This window comes from Poecilia mexicana, unplaced genomic scaffold (assembly GCF_051168715.1).
Source record: "Poecilia mexicana isolate PSO_F unplaced genomic scaffold, ASM5116871v1 scaffold_12, whole genome shotgun sequence".
NCBI classification, from domain to species: Eukaryota; Metazoa; Chordata; class Actinopteri; order Cyprinodontiformes; family Poeciliidae; genus Poecilia; species Poecilia mexicana.
Window position 1 is genome coordinate 9,043,838 of NW_028263381.1, and position 23,392 is coordinate 9,067,229.

General features: G+C 39.4%; 1 protein-coding gene across 1 annotated transcript in view; it reads left to right on the plus strand.

Moving 5' to 3' along the window:
- The first annotated feature begins 549 nt into the window (after positions 1-549).
- LOC106912508 (uncharacterized) overlaps positions 550-23,392 on the plus strand; it is a 38,215-nt gene continuing 15,372 nt past the window's right edge. Inside the window, exons 1-2 of the mRNA XM_014979338.2 lie at positions 550-3,559; positions 6,632-6,706. Coding sequence (XP_014834824.2) covers positions 600-3,559; positions 6,632-6,706 — 3,035 coding nt within the window. The 5' untranslated portion in view covers positions 550-599. The remainder of the gene's footprint in view (positions 3,560-6,631; positions 6,707-23,392) is intronic.

The window sequence follows — 23,392 nt, forward strand, 5'->3', positions numbered from 1 at the left end:
GAACAGGCTATATTCCCTGACTCTCTGCCCATTGGCATTGCAAGCCTTTTTGGCCTCATCATGATATTTGCAAGGGGAAATTGGGAGAAATGGGAGTAAAGGAAAATGTGCACAAATTTAAAGGACATATAAAAGCATGGACATGTTCACTTTAACAAAATTTGATGCTGCTTTTCTCTAATTTATCTTAATATGTCATATTTTTGTAGAAGTGGAGGTAAAATTCACAGTTGCTGTAGAACTTAGCATTGGTCACAGTGATCTGACACACCCTTTTTACTGTCTATGATGATGGTTTACCTTTACCTGTGGACATTGTAGTAATTCTTCTTAAGGACAACATTTGATTTCAAGGGATGTGAACAAGCTTTGGCAATTATTCTACAAATGGACTAAACTTTGCAAGCGTTAGCCGAACTTTGTTTGGTTTTATGAGGAAAATGGGACTCATCAATAAAGTACATAGCTCTCACATGCATTTAATACTATAGCAAAATAGTAATGAAAAACTTACTTTCCTTGTTGACGCATAAACAAAAAGGCCTTTAAAACGGCAAACTGCCTGTGAATGTTGGGGAAGAAACAGAGAAGCCACAGAAATGGTGAGCAAGGAGCCTAATCACTTGCTCACAGGCCAAAGCAACGGCAAGAGCACCTTGGCAGACAAACTGCCTGGAACAATGACTGTACGCTCTGTGCTGCTTAATCGAGACTCACCAGATATTGAAAGTCGGCTCAAGCGGCGTCGCAGCCGCACCCATCAGGTTCGTTTCAAAGACCTTGAGGATGGCAGTAGCAGTAGTGGCAACAGTGCAACAGGAGAAAACAACACCCGTCAACGGCCTGCCAAGGACCGTGACAGCCCACATCCTCTCCGGAAAAACAACAGCATGTCCCCTCAGCCATGGACAGACCGACCACACACTGAGGGCCTACTTGGTCAAACCTCTGTGGTGGGGGCTGTGCGTGGGGATATGGCAAGTACAATAGAAAAGGTGGCTGCTTTTTTAGCACGGGCCCCGCCTCATCCACTAACACCTGGTCCTACACGCAGATGTTGGGCGCCACCACAGTCTAACTCTCTAACTTTACCAATGACACGAAGACCCAGTACAAGCACCAGCACAGCCATTCAGACTTCACCATGCCTCAAAAAACCTCCGTCTCTCTCATCCACCCATGCACGTAGCCACAGCATTGGGGACTCAGTTGGTGTGGATGGAGATGATGAGCATGACTCTCAAGATGAGTACCTTAGCCACAACCATGTGCTGCCTGGGTCCAAAGATCAGAGCAGACCACCGAGCTGTGGGGATAAAACTGTGGTAGAACGAAGATCCAAAGTATCAAAGACAGAAATGAAGTCAGGTGTTATGGTAAAACCATCCAGACACAGCTGTCCACCTTCAGTTCTTCACAATAGTGATCTGTGTCACTGTTCTTCAATATCTTGCCGAGATGGTCCCAAGCGCCAGGGAAGTAGCACTCCTTCTGTGGTAAGGAGGAGAAAGCGCCTAAGCCGGACAACAAGTGATCCTGGAAAAGAAGTGCACTTCTGCACCACTCCCACACAAACTGAAAGCCCCCCTCGATCTCCTCCTCCTACAAATACCAAACTGTGTACGACTGAAGTTCAAACTGAGGGTCCATCCTCACCTCCAGCTTCAAAGCATTGCACCACCCAAAGTCAAACTGAACGTAAACATCAGTCTCTAAATTTGAGTGACGAACACTGCTCAACACAAATTCAAATCACTAATTCTTGTCCAACCCTACCTCAAAATGTTGAGCAGTGTACCCCTCAAAAACAAGCAAACTCTCCATGTCCATCTTCCCCAAATCATAAACCTTGCACTACACAATTGCCAACTTGTAGCTCCGTTGCCTCTCCACCTTTAATTGCATCGCCCAGCTTACATTCTGACATCCCAGTGTCTGCTTCTGCAGCTGAAAACCCTCCCACCACCAACATTTCTACTGTGCCTTACTGTACTTCTCCTCCAACACTGGCAAATGCACCAGTACAAACCACTGAAAAAGGCTATAAGGCAGCTTCTTCATCTCCTACTAAGCCAGCAAGTGTCACTAATCCTCCACCAAACATCCTACCTATTCTTTCCTCCACTCCTGCACCTTCTGCTGCCCAAAGCCCTATTCCTTATTATACTGTTTTGTCTCCACCAACACCACCCAGCAAAACTGCTGTTTGCTCAAGTCCTTCCTTTACTGCCCCTCAGTCCTCCTCCTATAACTGCACATCCCCAGTATCAATATCATCCTCTTCCTTAACCTGCTCCACCCCTACTCCAAATGTAAGCACCATTTTAACATCTTGTGAACCTAACAAACAGCCCAATGCTGTCCCAAATGTAAGACATCAACAGCCACCATCAGGTCCAACAAATAATGCACCACTCACAAACCTCACACCCTGTACAATTGTGACTCAGACTGCCCTGTCTTGCACATCCATATCATATTACACCAGTACTCATCCAGGTGGCCCCCACACACCCCAGATTAATCAAACGTCACCTTCTTACACCACTGTTATACAAACAGTATCTCATTGTAACATACCATATCAAACAGTGCAAAACACCCCCCCTGCCAGCACAGGGATAACCCTTTATCCCTCCCCTGTCCCTAGACTTGAATCTCGCACTTCTCCACCTCCAATTGTGAAAGCATATGTGTCCACCCTTCAGAATGCTCAAGCTTGTGGGACTCCAACTAAAGCTGTTCCTTTGTACTCTTCAACATTTCGTGCTGCACCACCATACACTCCCCCTTCTCAAGCCTCCTATAATGCTCAGGATAAGAGGGGCATTCGACTTCCACCTCCTCCTCCGCCACCTCCTCCCTACACACCACGGAAAAAAGGAAGTGAGCCAGCCGTTGCCACAGCCCGAACACCAATGCTCAGGACAGAGAGCAAGGCCAATGAAAAAGGTACTGAGAGGGAGGAGAAAAAGGAGGATACGACGGATATGAAGTGTACAGACTCACCCAAGTTCTGTGGGAGAGCCAGTTCTCTGAAGCACAGAGCTCAAACTCCGCCAGTTGCTGTGATGAAGGGAGAGAGGCGCTCCTCTACCTCCTCCCCTGCCAAGGCCTGTTTTAAGCCCAGCTGTCTTAGCTCAGCCCAGGCTCAGCTTGGGGTGCTACACAAAATGCTCTGCTCAGGAGCCAGCGTCAGGCCCAACACACCAAACAGCCAACACTCTCTGCCTCCTAACCAGCAGGGCTGCTCTGGTGCCAGGGGCTGCTCTGCCTCTGGGGGTCAGCCTGCAACTGGGCCGCTGAGTCCCACACAAGCTGACACTTTAAGACAGGTTCAGGAAATTCTTGGAGGGTTGATGTCTGGGGCCAGATGTAAACTGGACCCATCACGGGTTACGGAAAAGCTCCTGAGTCCCAATGGACCCCTGCATGATATTCGTAGCTTGCAGAACCAGCTTCACAGTCTGGAGGGCGTCCTGGAGACCAGCCAGAATACGATTAAGGTCCTGCTGGATGTCATTCAAGACCTTGAGAAAAAGGAAGCAGAGAGAGATGGGTGAGTAGGACAATGCAATACTGTGAAGTTACTGTAAGGGGCAACTCACATCGGTGGCATAAGAAAACCCACAAAATAATTATGTGTATTATTCTTCTATTAAGCTACCCACATTGGTTGCTTCTCCATGGTGCATAGGGGCTTCTACATTTTATAAAATAACAGCTGACACCTCTCATTTAAAGGGATGCACTGTGGCACTCCCGATACGTGTTTCTCTTGGACCTATTTGTACCTCCCAAAATTCTAATGCTAATTGTGATATCAATGTTCATGATTTGGATTCAACTATTCTAAGTCTGGGAGGTCGAAACTTTACTTCTGAAGCCTATATTTTCTTGAGTTCTCAGAAACAGGAGTGGTTATAACAGCATGCTTCAGGTGCTGAATAATCCACAGGTAGTGTTAGTGATAGTTCAACCCTGTCTCCAAGGGTTAAATTAAGGCATGAGAAAGGAACTCGTTTGACTTTTAAACCAACATAAAAGCCCTGGGCCAGAAAGGGAGTGATCCAGAATTTGAAGCCGTAAATACATAATGACTAAAACCCTCAGGCCAACAGAGCTGTAAATGTTGCCTTTGCTGGACATCTTAGCTCAGGGCCAAGAGTGGTGTAAAAAGGCCATCTGCTTCTCTATACTATGCAGAATTCCCTTTGACCCAAACAAAAGATGGAGGATATTGTCCTAAAAAAAGAAGTGGTATGACAGTAGAAAGTATGACTTTAAAGGTAGATGTAAGAGACTAGCCTAGGAGTTCATAGTTTTATTAAAAAACAAAAGAAAATCTCTTTTCAAAGTTCAGACTCCACGAGGGAAAGTAATGTATGGTTAGCTTTACACTAAGGCATTGGCTTGTTATCTCATGTATTATCAATTGGTAGAGAAAAGTGGTTCTTTGAAGGCAAATTATACTTCACCAAAAAGTATACACGTTGGCAGTAATAACTTCCCTGCACCATGTGAGGCGACTCTTACAGATTGATGGTTTTCTGGGATACCGTCCCCCTATAAGTGGATGGAACACAATGTAAGTTTGTTTACAAAGAGAAATACAACAAGGTAAAACATCTAGGTTTGTGTAGAAAAGCGATGAAGAAATACCACATTGAATACTAAGGGGAATGTGTAGCTATTTTTATGATGTCTCATATCAGCCATTCAAGCTTAAATTATCTGCATGTCAAAGAATTTATGTCACGTCAGACTACAGGAAATCTCTAGGGGTCTCAGTTGCATCCATTTGAAGCAGCTTCATGCATGCGTGCAGCATGCAAGGTTTGATAGAAATCAACATTTAGTTGCCGTCATGTTGGTGGTTTCAGATGTTCCAAGCCTCTTAGTGTAAACCCTTTACTGTTCCCATCAAGACTTAATTAATCTGCTTCCTGCGTTGTAAGCGGCTTAGTAATTTCTCTCGCTTTATCGCACCAAAATAGTACATATATGATGTGGGAACATTCTTGGACAGGAAGCGATATGTAAATGGGTGTGGGTCTATGAATCCATAGAAAGATTTTAGTGGTACGGCTGAAATCAGATATTTACATGCCCTATATATATATATTAAAAAAACACATTTTATGTCTTACAATCTGACATTAAGTCATTGTAAACCCTTTTTTTCTTAAGTCAGTTTGGATTTCCTAAATTATCTCTATTTGCTAGATGCCATACGTTTTAGGGAATTGTTCATAACTTTAATTAAAATCATGGATTTACATATGCTAAGACTATTTGACCTCTAAGTGTTTTGGAAAGCCCAGATGATGATGCAAAGGCTTAGTAGACTTCTAATTGGTTAATTCAGTCGTCTCAAACTCCAGTCCTCGAGGGCCAGAGTCCTGCGACATTTAGATGTGTCCCTTTTCCTGATGACTTGATCAAACTGTTCATAATACTGCTCAGGAATGAGACTGTGTTCACAGAGAGATTTTAAAAAAAGCCATTACCCCAAAAATCAACAAAAGCGACAGACCACAGTTTAGAACTTGACACCGTGATAAAGAAGTTTAATTTTTAAGACATGTTCTGTGGTCTGATGATACTAGAAGTGAAGTGTTTGGCCATAATGACACTTGTTGCAAAAGGAGAAACGTGTAGGCCTGGGGACACCATCTCGGTTGAGACGTATGGGGGTGACAGTATTATGCCGTGTGGGTGTTTTGTTGCAGGGGAGCTTGGTGCAGTTCACAATATGGATTAGAATCACAAGCAAAGATCAGTGTGGACATTACAAGCAACACCTTAAGACATCAATTAGGATTCTCAAGCTGAGGATCGTGTGTTTTCGAAATGGACAATGAACGATCAAATAAGTCTGAGAATGGCTGAAAGACAGGAACGTGAATGTTTGGGGAAGGCCAAATCTCAATGTAATAGAAAAATTTGTAGGGAAAGCTGAAAATGTGTGCACGAGTCATATAGTTTAAAATGTAACTCTACTAAATAGACAACAAAAACAGAAATTTATGTCGATTTCAGAATTTTGACTAAGTAAATAAATAATATTAAAATGATCTCTTATTCTTCTAGGATTGAGTAAATAGAAATAGTACCAGCAATCCCAACTGACTCAAAACAGGCTGTCAGTGTATTGTCAGACCATGAGAAATAAAAAGGGCTTGTCAAACATTGCATGTAAATATTTGGCTAAAACCGTATCCAGACAGAATATCCCACAATATTATGTCAACTTTAATGCAGAGACTCTACTTCCCAGGCATGTGACTGGCAGGTCCTTTGTCTCATTTTGCCCATTCTGGTATCAGAACTCCACAGTAGCTTGTACGCATGCAAACTTGACTTTCACCTTCTAAGCATTATTTTATGCCCTGAGTGACACTGCGATTCGTGGTTTACATAACCGAGGGAGCTTGTTGGAGGGGGTGTAGTTCATTAAAAAATGATCAGGGATAATTTCAGGAAGAAGACTGGCGTACTCTCAGAGATCCCTGTGCCAGAAATGCTGCTCAGTGAGGTAACTTGCTGTATCAGAGGGGTCACACAAATGGACATGCAGCAACACATGCCCCTGGTACCCCTGATATGTCATCTGTGTGCTTTTCAACAGTAGACATTCCTACAGGACGGGGCAGGACATTGAGAACTGTGGGACCTGCAGAGACTGCGCCTGCATCATCTACAGGTACGTTTGACCAAAGCATGTGTGAATTTCCTCAGCTTTATCATTGCCTTTCCTTCTTCTTCTAAATGCTGAGAGCACAGAGTTTCTCTCAGTGCACATTTATGTGTGCATCATGCTGTCATTTTGAATCACATCAGATCTAGAGGTTGTTTTATGGCTTGGAAGGATTGTTGTTCTGCACCGTGTGACAGCACAGCTGGGTGCAGCTCTCAAAAGAATGGCCCCTCGTCACCAGAACATTGCTGCATCTATACATTGTAATATGTAACCGACATCCTCATGGCTTAAATTTAATTAGCTGAACAACAGCAAATGCATATTTTTTCCACATACACACCCACGCACACAAAGTATGCCTTTCTATCTTCACAGGAACTTTGACTTCCATTCATTTTCATTCATTTCTATAGCGTAACCTTTACATGTATGTTACCTAACCATTTCTGCCTAAATCCTAACCCCAAAACATCACTTCTTCTTATGGGGCCCAGGCTTTGGATCCCATAACAAACAATGGGTCCTAGTGTTTGTCATAAAAATTAACCTTAAGCCATATCAAATATACGCACATACACATTCTGACACTGTTGTATAAATAATTCCCTTCCCAAGATTTAAACAGCACTTTGCACAAGGCCGTAAAAAGAGCACATGAAAACTGTAAAAAGCTGTGAAACTGAAAACTTTTAGATGTGAGCAGTTGAAAGGGGGAAAAAAGAGAATCTGACAGAATAAAGAGATATTTCAACGGGAGAGTGGCAAAACTTATTGGTACAGAAATCTCCTAATAAATAGAACATCACAGCAAAGCTAATTCATTTCAGTAACTCAGTTCAAAGATTGAAACCTTTTTCATGCACACGCTATACAAAGAGAGACTTCCTTTGTGAGCAGGACTCTCTGCACCTGCACACATTGCCAAAAAATATCAAGCACCCCTTTAAAGACCTATTGTCTGTAATAAAAATACTTTTATCTGTCCTGATACGGTTTATTCTGAGAAATAACGTGTAATGCACGTTGTAAATCTATATGATCAAATTGTTTCATTTTTAAAAAACGTAATTATATTCCTTCTTAAATATTTGCGCTTATTGAGATGCAACAACAAAGCACTTCTCTGCTTATTAAAACTATGATGTAAACAGCTTTGAGGTGTTGGTTATCTCATAAATCTGAAAAGCATAACTCAATTATCAAGGCAACACTCATCATCAGTCTTTGTAATGGTGCACTGCTGTTGAGAAAAATGGCAAGTACACACTTTAGACTGTGTGCTCAGATACTCACAAATTTATTATTCATTATTATGCACAGCTAAGAAGGCTTTCCCCATAGCTACAAAATATCTTCAACCTCAAAAAGAAAACTCAAAAACAAAACCGCAATTGTTAGCTGAAGTTTGGTTATAGTACACCACATAAATGATTCAGTCAAAGTACTATATAAGTCCTTTTATGCTCTGTAATTTATTTTCACTGTGTTTGAAAATCTCCTCAAGTAAGACATGACGAAAGGAAGAGTGGCAGAAGACGAGAAAGAAGATGACTGAGAAAAGTGGGAAAATATATAAATGGATAAAAGGATCTGGGAGAAAAAAGATCAGAAGTTTTGAAAGGGAATGAGACAAAAAAGAGAGCCTCATAAAGGAGCGATTTATTGAGAATTTAAATGCTAATTCATGTTGATTTGTCTGAATATTACTTTTTTGGAAGGTAAGCATGTGAGCTTACTTTACCCACTTTTTTTTTTTTCCTCCCAACAAGAGGCTTTTTCATTCTTAAACCGCACTCTCAACTTTTTAAGTCAGATTCTTTTGTGGTCAAAAAGCAAAAAGCAGTATTATCTCTCAATCATCTGTCAACACTTTTCACTTGTGTTTTGAGTGAAGGGTTTTCCTGTTTTGAGAGAGAAAAACTATATACTCTTCCTCCACACCCTCGCAGGGATTTGAGTTCAGCTTAGTTAAGAAAAAGAAATAAATAAAAGACAGAATCAGACAGCTGGAGAGAAATATCTGGAGATAAGGTGTAGCCTGGTAAGAATGACTGATGGTAAAGCCTGAGAATCTGACAAGGCAGATTCTATCAATTAAAAGGCTCTTTGAAATCTAACTTCTGGGAGAAACAGCAAAGCTTTAGGCACTATTTGCTGGAAATCGGTGCCTGTTGAAGTGCTGGGTTGAACCGTTTCATGTTTTTGTTGTTTTACAACTTTAAATTGCAAGGTGATTTTATTTCTTAGACCAACACATAGTATTGTATAACTACACAACTATGTGTGTTGCAATTCCATATTAGAGTGTTTGTGAACTCTTGCCAAAGATTCTGGATTGAATTTAGGTCTGGCCTTCAGAGGACTGTAACACATGAATATGCACAGATCTAGACCACTCCGTTCTAGCTCTGGCTGTGATTAAAGTGGTTGTCTTAACTCGGAAGTCCATTGTTTCTTTCAGGGCCAAGTATTTAAATTAGTCCATCTCCTGTTGAAGACCACCATCTCCATACCAGGCTGCTCCCAACACCGTGCTTTGTTGTGAGGAAGGTGCCCTGTTAGTTTATATGTCAAGTTCAGTTACATGTCCCTATTAGGAAAAAGCCCCCTTTTCCGTGTTTTTATCCTGTATGGCTTGTGGCAAGTTGCAAACAGGAGTTCTTATGGATTTCTTTCAACAATCTCATGCTTTCCGTCACTCTTCATGAATACACCATGAAATGTACTCAGTGTTTCCTTCTATAGATGATACTACTGGCTCATAGATGATGTGGTATGTTGTATTTTCTCTTCCAAATGAAGCAACTAAAAAGCTGTTGACTCCATTTACCGTAAATATCCTCTAACACAGACAGTACTTGTGGACCAGTGAGTCTGTGTGTCTACTTTGTCTTTTCAAATTCCCATTTGTCTTGAAGACAGGTCTTCACATTGAGCTACGTTTTCTCCTGTTACAGGGGAGTTGTCCCTTTATACCATCATGCATGCTAAGAGATTGCTGCAACATTAATGTTCCGGTGCCATTGGTTGGGTTCCTTAAAAGATTGTTTTGCAAGTTGATATTTTGAACTGAATCTGATTACATTGTGTTGGATCAAACTCAAAAGTATCATATTTATTTCTGTCTGTATGTATGACGTTAGTAAGTTGGTGCTATTTAATTGAACATAATTAGATATATTTATCCTAGGGACAGATTTGCGAGCTGTGGATCTCTCCAGCTCCTCCAGAGTTGTCATGAGCCTCTCGGCTTCTTGTCTGAATAAGACTCTCCTTTTCCAATTGGTCAGGTGAGGTGGATAACTATCTCTATGGAATTAACTCATATAAATATTGTATATTTACTCAAAAACTAAAACCACTTTCATAAAATATAGTACCTACAAAATACAAATTCATCAATGAACAGTGTATTGCAAAAATATTCACATGCTTTTTTTTATTTTAACATAAAGTGAAAATGGCCATAAAATTTTACTAATTGGGCCACTTGACAGTTCTAATAACTAACACGCAGACTTAAGAAAAAAATATGTGACTGAATTAAGCTATTGAACATTTCATCTTTTTTCAGTTTATTGGTTTAATTTTCCAATGGGGTTGGGAGTTGAATTGGCTGCGCTACTGCAAATATCGCCCCAAACAGCCTGTTTAACGTCACAGAACGCTTAATTAATCCATTATTTTTTTTCCTTGTTGGTTTGCCTGTTTTCAAATAAATTTAGTTATTTTCAAGCCGCGTTTTGACAGTTTCCGTAGTTCCAACGCCACAATATTCAGAGGTCTTGTGTTCTTTTGCAGTCTTGAAGTGTTTTTTTTTTTTTAAATATCCTACAATAAAAGTTACTTACTTACTGATGAGGGTTATGAGGGGTTCTTGAGTTTGGATGCTTTCTGAAAGAATATACAGCTCCTTTGTTTTTTTTTTTTCTCCTTTTCTTTGCTTTATAAAATGGGTGAAGCCAGAACAACTCATTTGATTTTAATTTGCAGCTCTCTTTTGAGAAGTCTCTGAATTATGCATATGCATACATGTTGGTTAAGTTTCTCTACACACATAGTTTCAGCAGGCATATAATTTAAGAAAAAAAAAAGTGCCTTGCTTGAATATCAACTTTTCAACATAGAATATATGATGTAAGGAACGGGTGTTTTGTGGTCATATATCACACAGTGCTGGCCCACTTTTGCATTAAGCAACATTTTATTTGGGGTCCCTCTTCCTGTGAAGAACATCAGCACCACTAACAGCGTTTAAATGCATTTTTGGCGGAATCTGGAGGAAGTGTCCAACGGTGTTAACATGAGTACAATCTGATTTATTGTGAAATCAAATTGTACTTATGTAAACTCAACAATGAAACAACAAATTGTTTTAATAAAGCTTTTAAACAAATTTAAATTCTTGCGCTGAGACTGTCGTATCACCTTTAATATAACATTCTCATTGTTAATATACAAGCATAAAAATTTGTTTTACTTCTATTGTGAACTTATCAGCCTTTGGGAAAAAAGAGACTTTAAAAGTTTATATGAATATATCTTGCAAATCCTTCCTGCTGCCATAGCGGCTGCTCTTTAACTTGCCCTCTAAAGCCTCCTCCCTGTAGACTAGATTTTCTTGTACAGAAGGTAATAAACAGATAAACTGAAGGTGCCGGCTTCAAATGATTACATTTTCCTTCCACTTTCATATTTGTTATACCCAACGGGGAGCTGTTGGTTTTTACAAATCACAGTACTGATTTTACCAGTACAGGCATTACTAGATTTAAAGCCATGCGTGATAATTTCAGCAAATTAATTTTATTTAAATTAAAATGTATTCATGTTAGGCAGTAGTGCATAGGAGGTAATGACATTGAGTGCAAGCCTCTAGGTTTTCATTTATTACTTTGTGAGAAGGAAAATGTTTCCAACAATTACATAGGAAAACTGTAGGAAAAAACAAGTTATGTCCTTACTTAGTCTAAAGGATTTGAAGAGGCCAAGAGAAAGGTGCGAGAGAAAGACTCGGTGCTGAAGTAGACAATATCCGGAATCACCTCGAAGAAGCAATTATTGCTACCCATTACATTAAGGAGGGTTAAAAGATCAATGGTACAAAAGATTATTCACAATTGGAAACCGTTCAAAACAGGTCCATTAGCGGTGCAGCGGGCCCCCCGTACATGGAGCCTATTAGTCCCTGACGCAGCCCTCTGCGGTTCGATTCCTGACCTTGAGACCTTTGCTGCATGTCTTCCCTCCTTCTCTCTTTTCCTCCCATTTCCTGTCTGATAACTGCAAAAATAAAGGCCACTAGAGTCACAATAAGCTTTAACAAAAGAAACCCAACGTTTGTGCACTGATGAGAAAAACTGCAAAAAAACCCAACAATTCACGCTCAGAATCTGTGGGCCTGGTTTAAAATCCAACTGTTAACATTTATGAAAATGGAAAAAGACTAAAGCTGAAATCCCAAATGAACTCCAAAATGTATGGAACCATGGATAGTCATTATTAGGACTGTCAATGTTAATGTGTTAATGCATGCGATTAATCTGAAAAGTTTAACAAGGTAATATTGCACAATGAAGATTAAAGACTTAAAAGCCTTTCTGTTTAAAAAACACAGCAATGAACTTTAAAATAAAACCGAGTTAGTATGTAGCCCACTTATTGCAACGGTGAATTATCCTTCCATTGATAGTTAGCATTTCTAAATTATGTTTGAAACAAAATGACTTCTTTTAAAACTTTCTGGGAAACTGGGAAAGTGAAATGCTTGTGACAAAGTAAAGCGTTTTTTGAAATTGTGCATTTTTACATTTCAAGCTTACAAAGTTAAACGTAGCGATTTCTCGTGATTAATCCAATTACGCTTTTTAATTGACTGACAACACTAGTTATCGTACACAACGACATGTTTGACAAAACTTACTTTGCTGTTAAGCAGCGTAGAGTCAAATACGAGGCCAATAGTTATAACAGCTCAACTGCGTCCCAAACCAGGTTGTGAACATAACAACCATCCCAAATATGGCAGCAATAACTGCAAAAGGCTGAAATGCTGCACAGCAGTCTTGAGAGGTGTGCTGAAACAAAAGTCTGTTTAGAAGAGTGGCCCGAAACTCCCTCACATCACTCTGAGAGACTGATAAATTCAAACATCAAATGTCTGCTTCATTTAGTAAAGAATGCGCCTTTTTTCCCCTCTTTTAAATATAAAATCCAAACGTTGAATATTAAATATGAACTGATGCTGTGCCACTGTGGGTTTGCACACAGAGCTTTGTTCTCTATTACTCAGGACATTTTTCTGGGCAAAGCTTATGTAAAAATGCAAATGACACTTTAGGCATGCAAATGCAGATACCAGCGAGAGTGTAGCACTTTGTACCTAAACAGGACATATAAATAAGTGTTTTATTCTTATCAAGTTCTGATGCTAAGGAATAATACATAATGTATCCAGTGTTATTTAACCAGCACCAGTAGCAAATTAGCTGCATATTAATATGTGACTCACATTTTGAGTCCATGCAGGGGTGTGAAGTAGTGAGGGGAATGATGATTTGTACTTCCTGCTATATATTTTTTTTCACTTACTGCAAACGTAGCGTATGGAACAAAGTGGGGAGGTCTAACAAGGAGCTGTTGTGTTTAATCCCCGTGGAGTGTGCAGAGACAGGAGCCTAATCAGATCTGTACTCTGCCGCTTTATCTGTGCAACTGCTCCGTCTATAGCGCGATCACGCATTTTGCCGACGGAGTTCGATGGGCCGCCACTCCGAGATGGATTAATGGCTCTCTTGACCATACGGTTTCAGCTAAGCTTCAAGTCCACTAAGAGTTCCCCTCCGCACACCCCCCTTCAAATGCGATCCATCATCGTCTTCAGTGAGCAGCAGATAATTGAGGAAAAGAAAGAAGAAGAAAAAAAAAGGCTGCTGAGGAAGCATTCTTCCCTTATTCCTGCTTGCTGACTGTTATCTGTGGCCTCATTTCCCGCTAATAGTGTTTTCTCTTTATTCTTTTCATTTTTTATTCCTCTTTGCATCGGTGATACCTTTATGTACAGCGTGTCAGGTGCATTGATGCAGTGCAGGTGGGTGATTGCTCCTGGAGTCTCTAACGCCTTTAGAATGAAAGCTTTAGACAGATCCAGTTGGAGAGATTTAAGATAACACTTTGGGGCAGTACTTACAGTTCTTCACAAACTAATTATGAGCGCTTCATAGCTCTTATCCTCACTGACACGGCATCGCATTTCAGACCGCAGCGTAAGGTGGCAACGCTGCAGACTGGATATAAGAACAGACGTTGGACTCAGTGCTATAGCTTTCTGCGTCTGCACCACACATCTCTTATATCATCTGGAGTCTCCCACTCTGTCCTTTTGTAACTCTAGAGCTCTGTGAAATATTCATTCACATTAAAAATGAATTGCTGTGGCTTTAAAAGATTTTAAAATGTAATAATGCTGTTGAAGATGAACTAGAGACATGTCTTTCTAGGCTCTGCGTGGATGAAGAATCACTCTTTGACATTTCTCGATAGATTGCAATCATTAAGCAGGAATCTCTGGAGGATTACACAGACACTGTAAAAACGTCTTTCAGATGGTATTTACGATTCGTATTCTATGTCATCAAGCGCTATCACAAAGCATCGTGTGCAAAAGAAAAGTAGAATGGGCCACATGTACTGTTCAGACTTTTACACTATCACACTCTCCAGTACTAAATATGCTGCACAGTTATCATCCATCCATCCATCCTGCCAACAGATGGATGGATGGATGTGCAGCCCCAGTTGTAATCCATGCAACCATAATAACCTTATAAAAGTTGTGTTTTGACATCTACCTCCTTAGATTGGAATGAAAATCAAAGTCACCTTCATTATATTAAACACGAGCTCCTCTTTATCAGCCTCGTTCCGTTTTAAAACAATGCCTTGCAACAATATTCATGCTCCTTGAACTTTTCCGCGTGTTTCCAGCCATAACCTCAATCCGTTTTATTGAAACATTATGTAATTAGAACAAGACATATAGTGGAATATTTGCAAAACAGAAGGAAAATAATTCGTATTTGCAAAACCTTCAAAAGTGCAAACATGTCTTTGTGTTATTCTGCGTTCAGCCCCACTCAGTCAACATTCTTTAAAACACATTTTTCCCCACACACGCCGCTACATGCGTTCTCAGTATGAGAGATTGCTTCAAAGACGAACATATAATGTACGCTACACACCACCGTCACAGCAAGTCATCCAGTACGAATGAATACTGTAGGAAAACTTTTAACCAACTTGAATCCCACACTCACGTTAACAACAATGTTTGATTGGATTCATTTGTAATATGTGTGTAGCTGATTTGGATTCTCTCAGTATAATTGGATTGAATTTACTTCTTTTGGTAAAGTGCCTTGAGACGACATTTGTTGCACATTGAACTACGACAATAAATAGAACTGAATAGAGAAACCGTTTCTGCAATTAAAGCTGCAAATATTTTAAAGTGTGTCTCTACCAGCTTTGAAAATCTGACTGCTATTGTTTTCTCAGGCTTCTTTTAGAAAGAAGCCCCTGAAAAGCAACTTTCAAGTTTTACGCATTCACACAACAGTACAGAGAAGATGAATGCATTTTCCAAGGACATATAAAATGCGCTGTAGGACACTGGAATTGAACACCCAACCTTTGGGTGTTTACTTTGACTGTGTGCCGTTCAGAGTGTTGCAAAATTAACATTGGAACGTCCTCAGTTTCTCGAAACCATAAAAAATACATAGAAGACCAAAGTTTATGTTTAGAGATATTGGCAGACAACTTTCTCTGCAAAATTTAGAAGACATGTTTCTGCACTGTGGTGCACTGAGACCGTGATGCAGCGATGTCTTCCTTTGCGACACAGAGGGGAGCTGCAGTGTAGATTTTAGTGAAAAATCAGCATGTATTCCTCAACTGCTCTTAGAAGTCTGATGGGGATTGAGCTACAAAATGTATTCATAGAGGTGGAAGGACATGTTCTACATGTTCTGAGAAAGAAAAGGAGTTAGATTTGTGCTGCTCCAAATGCGAAACTGTCTTAATGTTATGGAGATGAAATTACTGAACAATTATAATATTTGTTTTTTATTGTCTGATTCAAACTTTCTTGGATCCTCTACAAGTAGACCTCCCATGTTCTGCATCTCAGTCTCTGGTGTCTTCTTTTAGCCGTTAGAAAATGTTTGCTTTTTATTCTGAGTGATGAATGATTCTGCTCTGACTAAATGTGTGAACGTGCTACAGAATAAATTAAAGTAGAACTGCTGAAATGTCTTTCTTTTTCTCTTAAGTAGTTTTTAATTTATTTTAACGGTTAAAAAGACTTACCTTACAATCGGAAGCATCGTTGCTATATGCTGTATGACAGATGATTTTTGTTTTTACTTTTTTCTTTGCACTTCAATATTTTAGGTCATCAAACAATAAAAATAAAAAAAATCTCGATGATTCCACTGATGTTTGGAAAACTATCCTCTCAAATCACAAGACAAAAGTAGACATTTTTGGAAAGTGACACCATCAGGTGAAAACTAACATTTTATATAAAGAACATCACACCCACAGTCTAATGTCTGGTGGTGAAAGTGTGATAATCTGAGGCTGTTTTGCTGCTCCAGGACTTGGACAACTTCCCCTAATTAATGAAACTTTGAATTATGCTCTCCAGCAGAAAATGCTTAAGAAGAATACATGACCATTAGTCTGTAACCTTAAAGTCAGGGATATGTGTGCTGTACACCAGGACAACGATCCAAAACGTCCCAGCAAATCCACCTCTGAACGTCTCAAAAAGCAAGGTTTTGTTGCCCCGTCCAAGACCAGACTTGAATCCAATCAAGAGGTTATGATCTTAGTCAGGATGTTCAAACTCAAAAAGTCCTTTGAGGATAAATTAAAACAATTCAGCAAAGAGAATTAAGTACCCCCAAATCGATATGAAACACTGACCAGTGAACAGAAGCTGGATGGCTTTTGTTGCCACCAAACAACCAGTTATCAGATTTACAGTGTTCTTTCTTTACACATTGGACCAGGTTTGTTTGGAGCGCTACTTCCCTTAATAATTTTTTTTATTTGTAATTTTATTTGTAACTACTTGTATTCTTGTCTTCATGAGTTTGTAACAAAAAACATCCAAAACAAAAGAAATGAGTGAAAGCAAAATCTTTTATATTTCCTTTTTTCTCTTTGCTTTGATCAATTCAGTCAATCCAAAAATTGGTTTGGTTAAGTACGAAATTTTCTCAGTGTGGACTTGGGGGATTTTTCTCACTCTGATTTCTTGTTGCAGTCCAAACATATTTCTCTCTTTTTTTTTTTTTTGTTAGAAAAACTGGTGACTATGGAGGATGATGTAGGTGTAAAAAGTGACTTTATGTAAAGATTTTAACATTTCTATTTGTTTTTATGCTATAACAGGTAATGACGTTGACAGCTGATTGACATAGTCATTATTACACAGTACTCTTTATTGGTTATTATTTTAGTATAATTTAACTTTTTGCCCCAAGCATGCCTTAAATATTCTCTAAATTTTCAGATAATTTGTTTTAGTTTGACCAATAACATCAGCTTTTCCTGGTTTGATTTAAACATAACCAAACGTTTATCACCTCCTCTAAATAAGATTTTGTAAAATGTTTTTTTTTTCTTGTTATTTAATGCAAGTAACAGCCTTCAACTCAGGGTTCATCAAATATATTAAATCTGCCAATAGCTCAGTCATCACATCAATACGGTTTCGAAACAGCATGCAATCCGTTGTGGAGTTAAAACAAGTGCATATGTAGAAGAAGAGCAGAATTTTCAATTGTGGAGACTCTTGAGGGGATAATGCATAAAGTCTTTGCTGCCGGTCAAACCAAAGATCTACTGCTGCCCTGTTACAGTGTGCCTCTGTTTCCACCCAAAGAGTGCCACTTATCAGCTTGGGTTTAAGTTTGCTTTCACCGGCTCCGATTCCTCTTTTCTCACATGGCCCATAAGTGCACAGAAGTCTAATTCAAGTATTCTCCACATGGTTCTAAGACTGTCCCGTAGCCACAGACAGCTTCTTGTTGTCCTGGTTTTTATCCAGAGGAATATGCAATTTTACAGACATCAGACAGAGGCGGTTTTTCCATTAGATTGCTTGTGTCACTTCCTTTTCTCTCCCTCCTCTTCTCCCTTTTTTCACTGCTGTGAATAGAAATACATTTCACGCCTAAATGGGGATGAGGAGAAATGGTGCAAACTTGCAGCTTTAGGCTGCGTATGGAAGCAGCAGGAAAAGAGGGGTGAATGTGGAGGTGAGGGGAAAAAGTTTGCTTTGGCAGCCGCTCACGGTTCTGGTTGCCTTTCTTCACCCAGTGCGTTTCTCTGCTGTTTACTCTTGACAACCAGTATTCAAATAAGCAGAAATCGCTCAAAAAAAATAAATTAGGCCTCAGTGTGAGCACATTTATCTGAGCTCTCTGGAATTTTTCATCTATAATTTCTAAGAAAATTATAGATTGAACCTCTCGTGTTCCACAGTGAGGATATTTCTTCAGCCGGTATCTAGCCTCCAGTCTTTCATTAAACATTGACAATTCTCATGCATTATCATAACAGAAGAAAGAGAACCCAGCTGAAGAGAATATCAAATGAACTCTTATACACAGTCCTTAAAAATGAAAGGGAAAGAGTGCATCAGTATGTGAGAAGCGAAAGCATAAAACGGGCACAGCATTGTGAAAATAATGTAGTATTTTTACAGTGACAGCGCTTATGTGTTTGTGTAAAAGAGCGGAAATGATTTACAAAAAGACTTCTTACAATATGGCAGCTCTATTTCTGCACTCAGTGTCTGAAATTACAAGTATAGTGCTTTCTATTTGTTCTTTAAAGAAACAACAAAAAAACCCCAGAAAGTTTTCCTTTCTTTGCCCGCTTTTTTAGTGGGCAAAAAAGTGCAAAAAGTATTTGTAACTTTCAAAACCCGTTTTTTTCTCACTTGTTTGGAGATTGATGTTCTCCATACATACAAAAAGAAAGAACATAAAATAAAGAAACACATCATTATTATTATGCTTATTGCACACAGATGTGGCTACCATGTTAAATACATCACCCAGCTTTAAGACATAGACACACCCCCAAATTGTGCATACACTGGGTGCTGGGAGATTAAGAAGTGTGTGCTCTCCAAGCTCCAGTCCAATTTAAATGCAAAATGCACGTCATCCGTTGTCAAGGAGAAGTCCAAGTTTAGTAAGTCTATATGAAACGGGACTGAGGAGGAAACACAAACCCTCACAGATTTTAGATTTTGCGTTCATGATTCCCTCTGACTGCAACTCCCCACAGACGGCTGAGCCGAGTTAAAACCGTTGTGCAACATTGCATGCTCAGCAATGTGTTGGAAAAATCCCCTCACCTGCATCCTCTCAAGTTCATGAATGTTTACAATCCAAGACCAAAAACCAGCTGTGACTTTGTGCACCTTTCAAAACCATCCTTTCATAATTTCTGAAGTAGTGTTATGGTTTTATGTTAACATTCTGTGTATACGCATGGTTTGCGATGATATAAACAGTGATTAAGTTAGACACGATTTTAACCAATTATTCTAACATCTGAATATGGATGTGTTGATTGATGATTAGTTTTGAGTTGGGTTAGTCTGTTGTATTTGATGTTTTATTTTTAATTGGACAAAACCACAAAACTCCTCTGAACATGATTCTAAAATCTCATTAAGCTTAGTTAAAACCTGGTAAATCTATGTGTTTCTCTTCTCCTTTAATCTCGGGATTTCAGCCACTTCTGCTCAGTAACCTGATGATATATTGGCAGAACGATAAAACCTTATATCTAGGGGTATAAAAATAGGCCTTAGCATACACACTATGTCTGACAAATGTAGGAAGTTGTGTGTCTCTTTTGTTTTGGTCTTGGCAAATCATTGCTTCGACTGAGCAGTAATTTAAAGGCCGTGCTGGGTTATGCACATTGTGTCCATCTGGACTGAAACAATTGTTCACTTCAAGTTTTTATGAGTTCACATAAAACTGCTGTAAAAAGCTGTAAAGTGAACATTTGGAAACTTAGTTTCGTGTGTGGCAGTGGCAGTTTTGCAGGGGAAAAAAATTGAGATATGGTGGAGGGACATTAACTGTGCAGCTCCTCTCTGCTTTTAGCAATGGATACCACCAGAACAGTGTAACTATTAGATATTTTTCATGTCTGCCTCAATGTTTTATTTTCTTCTACCTCATTTTGCCGTGATTCTGTTGCATAAAAATTGCAAGCATGCTGAATCAGTTTATGATCTTGTTGATTTTGTTTGGACGAGTCTTTATCCATGTTAAAAAAAAATACTTTAATGCACTAAAACCCTAATTTCTTTGTGTCTTTTGCACGCCATTTTTTTCCTCATGTGTTCAGTGTTTTTTCCATGTCATTTAGAATTTTTAACCATAGCTTCATTTGTGAATAAATATAATTTCTTATTTCTGTATGTGAATATTAGGTTGTTGCTGACATCTGGGGTGAATTGTAGTCCAACATTTTAATTGAGAAATTGAGAAAATTGTTGAAGTGTCTAATTTTACATGCGGTGTACCTATGCACTCGTATTCTCAGATCATTTTTAGACTTCTTAGTACAAAGAAGCATGTCTGGTTAGTTATTTGTTTTATTATTTATAAATTCAGCAGGCTCTTTTCTTTTGTAGCCTTAATTTATAATCACAGACCTGTGACTGGCTAAATTAACAAATATTACATTTCCAAAACATCACCTTTGAACAAAGTAATGTCTCAGTACTGTAATATAATAATTATTACTTTTGACCTCTGTCAGAACTAATAATTGAACTCTGCAAGCTGCATTCAGTATAGCATTATGACTTTTAAATAATATTTACTGCAGAAAAAATAAAGATTTGAAGACTTCAATGTTTTTCTAAGTAAATATATTTCTAATGATACTTTTGAGATAAAATTTACATCATAAGTAGGTACAATAAATTCTTACAAATAAATCCAGACAAACTCCCCTAAAATATCTCAATATGTATAAATCAATTGTCCCCATCAGTGCTAATTATTGTCAGCTGCTTTAGTACTCATTAGTGGCATATGAAAAGGTTTCTCATTACCAAGCTATTGCACAAGAAGCATCTCATATTGGATAAAAGAAAATGTCTCTCTCAAGACCTTTGCAAACAAGTTGCTGCGAAACAGATGGCTGTGGTTACAGGAATATTTTCGAACATTCCAGCGAGCCTCGTTGGGCCCCGTAATTCAGAAGTGAAAAGAAAATCAGGTTATTGTGAAGTGGCGACATCCAGGAGCTCCTCACAATAATTTGTCACAGAGGAGTTTAAATAATATTCAGAAGTGTTTTCCAAGAGCCAGGAAGTGCTCACAGAGATCTGCAAAAAACTACTGGCATCACCCGCCATGGCATCCATAGCTATTCACTCCACAACACTCCACTGCAGAAGAAAAGGCATGTTAAACCTTGCTTAAAGTTTGCTTCAGAATTATTGGACAAGCCAATGAAATGCTAGGAAGACACAACCTAGAATATATCTGGGTTGGGACCAAAAGTAATCTGTGTGTGTCGTTGCACATGGCAAATTTCAAAGAGGAACGGCACTGTGCAAGTCCTGTCGTTCAAGACACAGTACTGACAGGCCTCATGGCTGAAGGAAGCATGAATGGAGAAATCTTAAATAATATTTCTTGACAGCTCAACATTGTCCTGATCTGATGCAAAGGAAACAAGGCAGGACCTTTCATACCTTAAATGATAGCAAGCACAGAGCCCCAGAAAATGTCTGAGACAGAAAATGAAATTGCTACCACAACCCAGTCAATCACCCAACTTAAATGCAACTAAAAATCTGTGGACTTAGCTGGATATTACAGCACAATGAAGTGACTCTCAGCACCTTGAAGAATGGGCCAGTGGGCCTGAGCATTACATGAGGCAAATTTCTTCACATAAGATATGCCTTGAAGCTTTCATTAGCAACAAAGGCTTTTCTTAAAAATATAGATTTTATCAGGCTTGACCAGTCCGTCTTCTCTGTTAGCGTATTCATTACACATTTAAACTTATTTGCTTGGTTCCAGTATTTGGTGTTAAATTCAAACCCTCGAGGGACCTATTTACAAGTTCAGTAATATATTTTGTCCCCCCACTGTATCATTTTACCAGTTTTCTTCCAAAAATGCTGCACTAAGTAGGCCATTTTATAATTGCCAGGCGGGTTACCTGTTCCAAAATGTTACGCAACCATTGCAATAGTTCATGAGAATAGTTTTTATTCTTCCTCTTATTTTTCTTATTTTGTCTTTGAGTTTTCCTCGTTCATTATCCTTTGGCAGGCATTTCAATATGGCTACCACACCTAGATTTCTAAATTAATTGCATTGTATTATTTAATTGTTAAATAGCTGTCTAGAAACAGCTGCCCCACTGCTTTTTGCTCACGACTGAGTTTTAAATTGCTGCCAAAGTATCGTGCTAAATGTTTAATGTATTCCAGTGTGCACCTTTGATGCTGGTAGCAGCGAAAAACAACTCGGTTACGATTTAATAAATCTACTGAAATCTGAGGTCAAGTCCCTTGAGTTCTTTTCTGTCATACATATTTTTTTTCTTTACTGCCTAGATTTCAAAATGTTTTTCATAAATGCTTTCTAACCAAGGTTGTCCTTAGCTGACAAATCGATATGCAGTTTTTTTTTTCCATTCTTTATCCACATATTAACAGAGAAGGATGGAGGTAAATACAGATGAAAGACAAGACGGAGAAAGAAAAATAATTGCCTTTGTGTTTTCTTTTTAGCTGGATTCAAGAGGTCTATGCCTTCCTGAAAAAAAAAAAAAAAAAAGATTTGTCAGATTCGTGACTCCGACCCTCTGCTAACAACCCTGTCAAAGCTTCCAGACCTGTGTGGATTCGTGTGTTGCAGCTTCCATGCGTGTACCCGTGTATCTGTGCACGCACGTTTCCTCCCCCCTCTCCCCTCCCCTTGCTTCCCCCTGCGGATGAAGCTGATAATGGAGAACTGGTGTGTGAGAAATACGTAAAGGGCAGGGCACGCAATTCTTGTGGAGTAATCCATCTTTACTACAGGGCTGAGCCGTGGAGCAACAGGCGTCTCGCAGGGGGAAGAGGAGAAAGTACATTGTAGGCATCACTCCTATTCATATGAAACTACAGAGAGGAAAGGATCAGCCAGCAGGAGCATTAGATTTCCATGGCAAGGGAATAAGAAAGAAGAACTGAAGAGGATTATTCGGGTCGTACTTTTCCTGACTCGGTAACAGTAAGGAAGAAAACAGCCTGGGCCGTTCATGCAACTTTATTCTCCGATGCTTCAGTGGAGATGGGCAACCACAAAATTATCGTACGTCCCCACATATTTGTGTTCCGTCGACACGCGAGTTTGTTTATGCTTAGGCGACGGGAGATATAGTGCTGGGTGTGAAACAGAAGAAGAGGGAGACACACCAAGGAGCGAGGGAGAGTGAAAACCCTTGTTCATGCTGTTTGGCAATAATCACTGAGCCGAACTGGTGCCAGCAGCGGAGGGCCAGATGGTTCCTATCACCGTTGTGCCTTGTCTTCTGAACAGGGAGGGGAGAGGAAGATCAAGAGTGGCATGT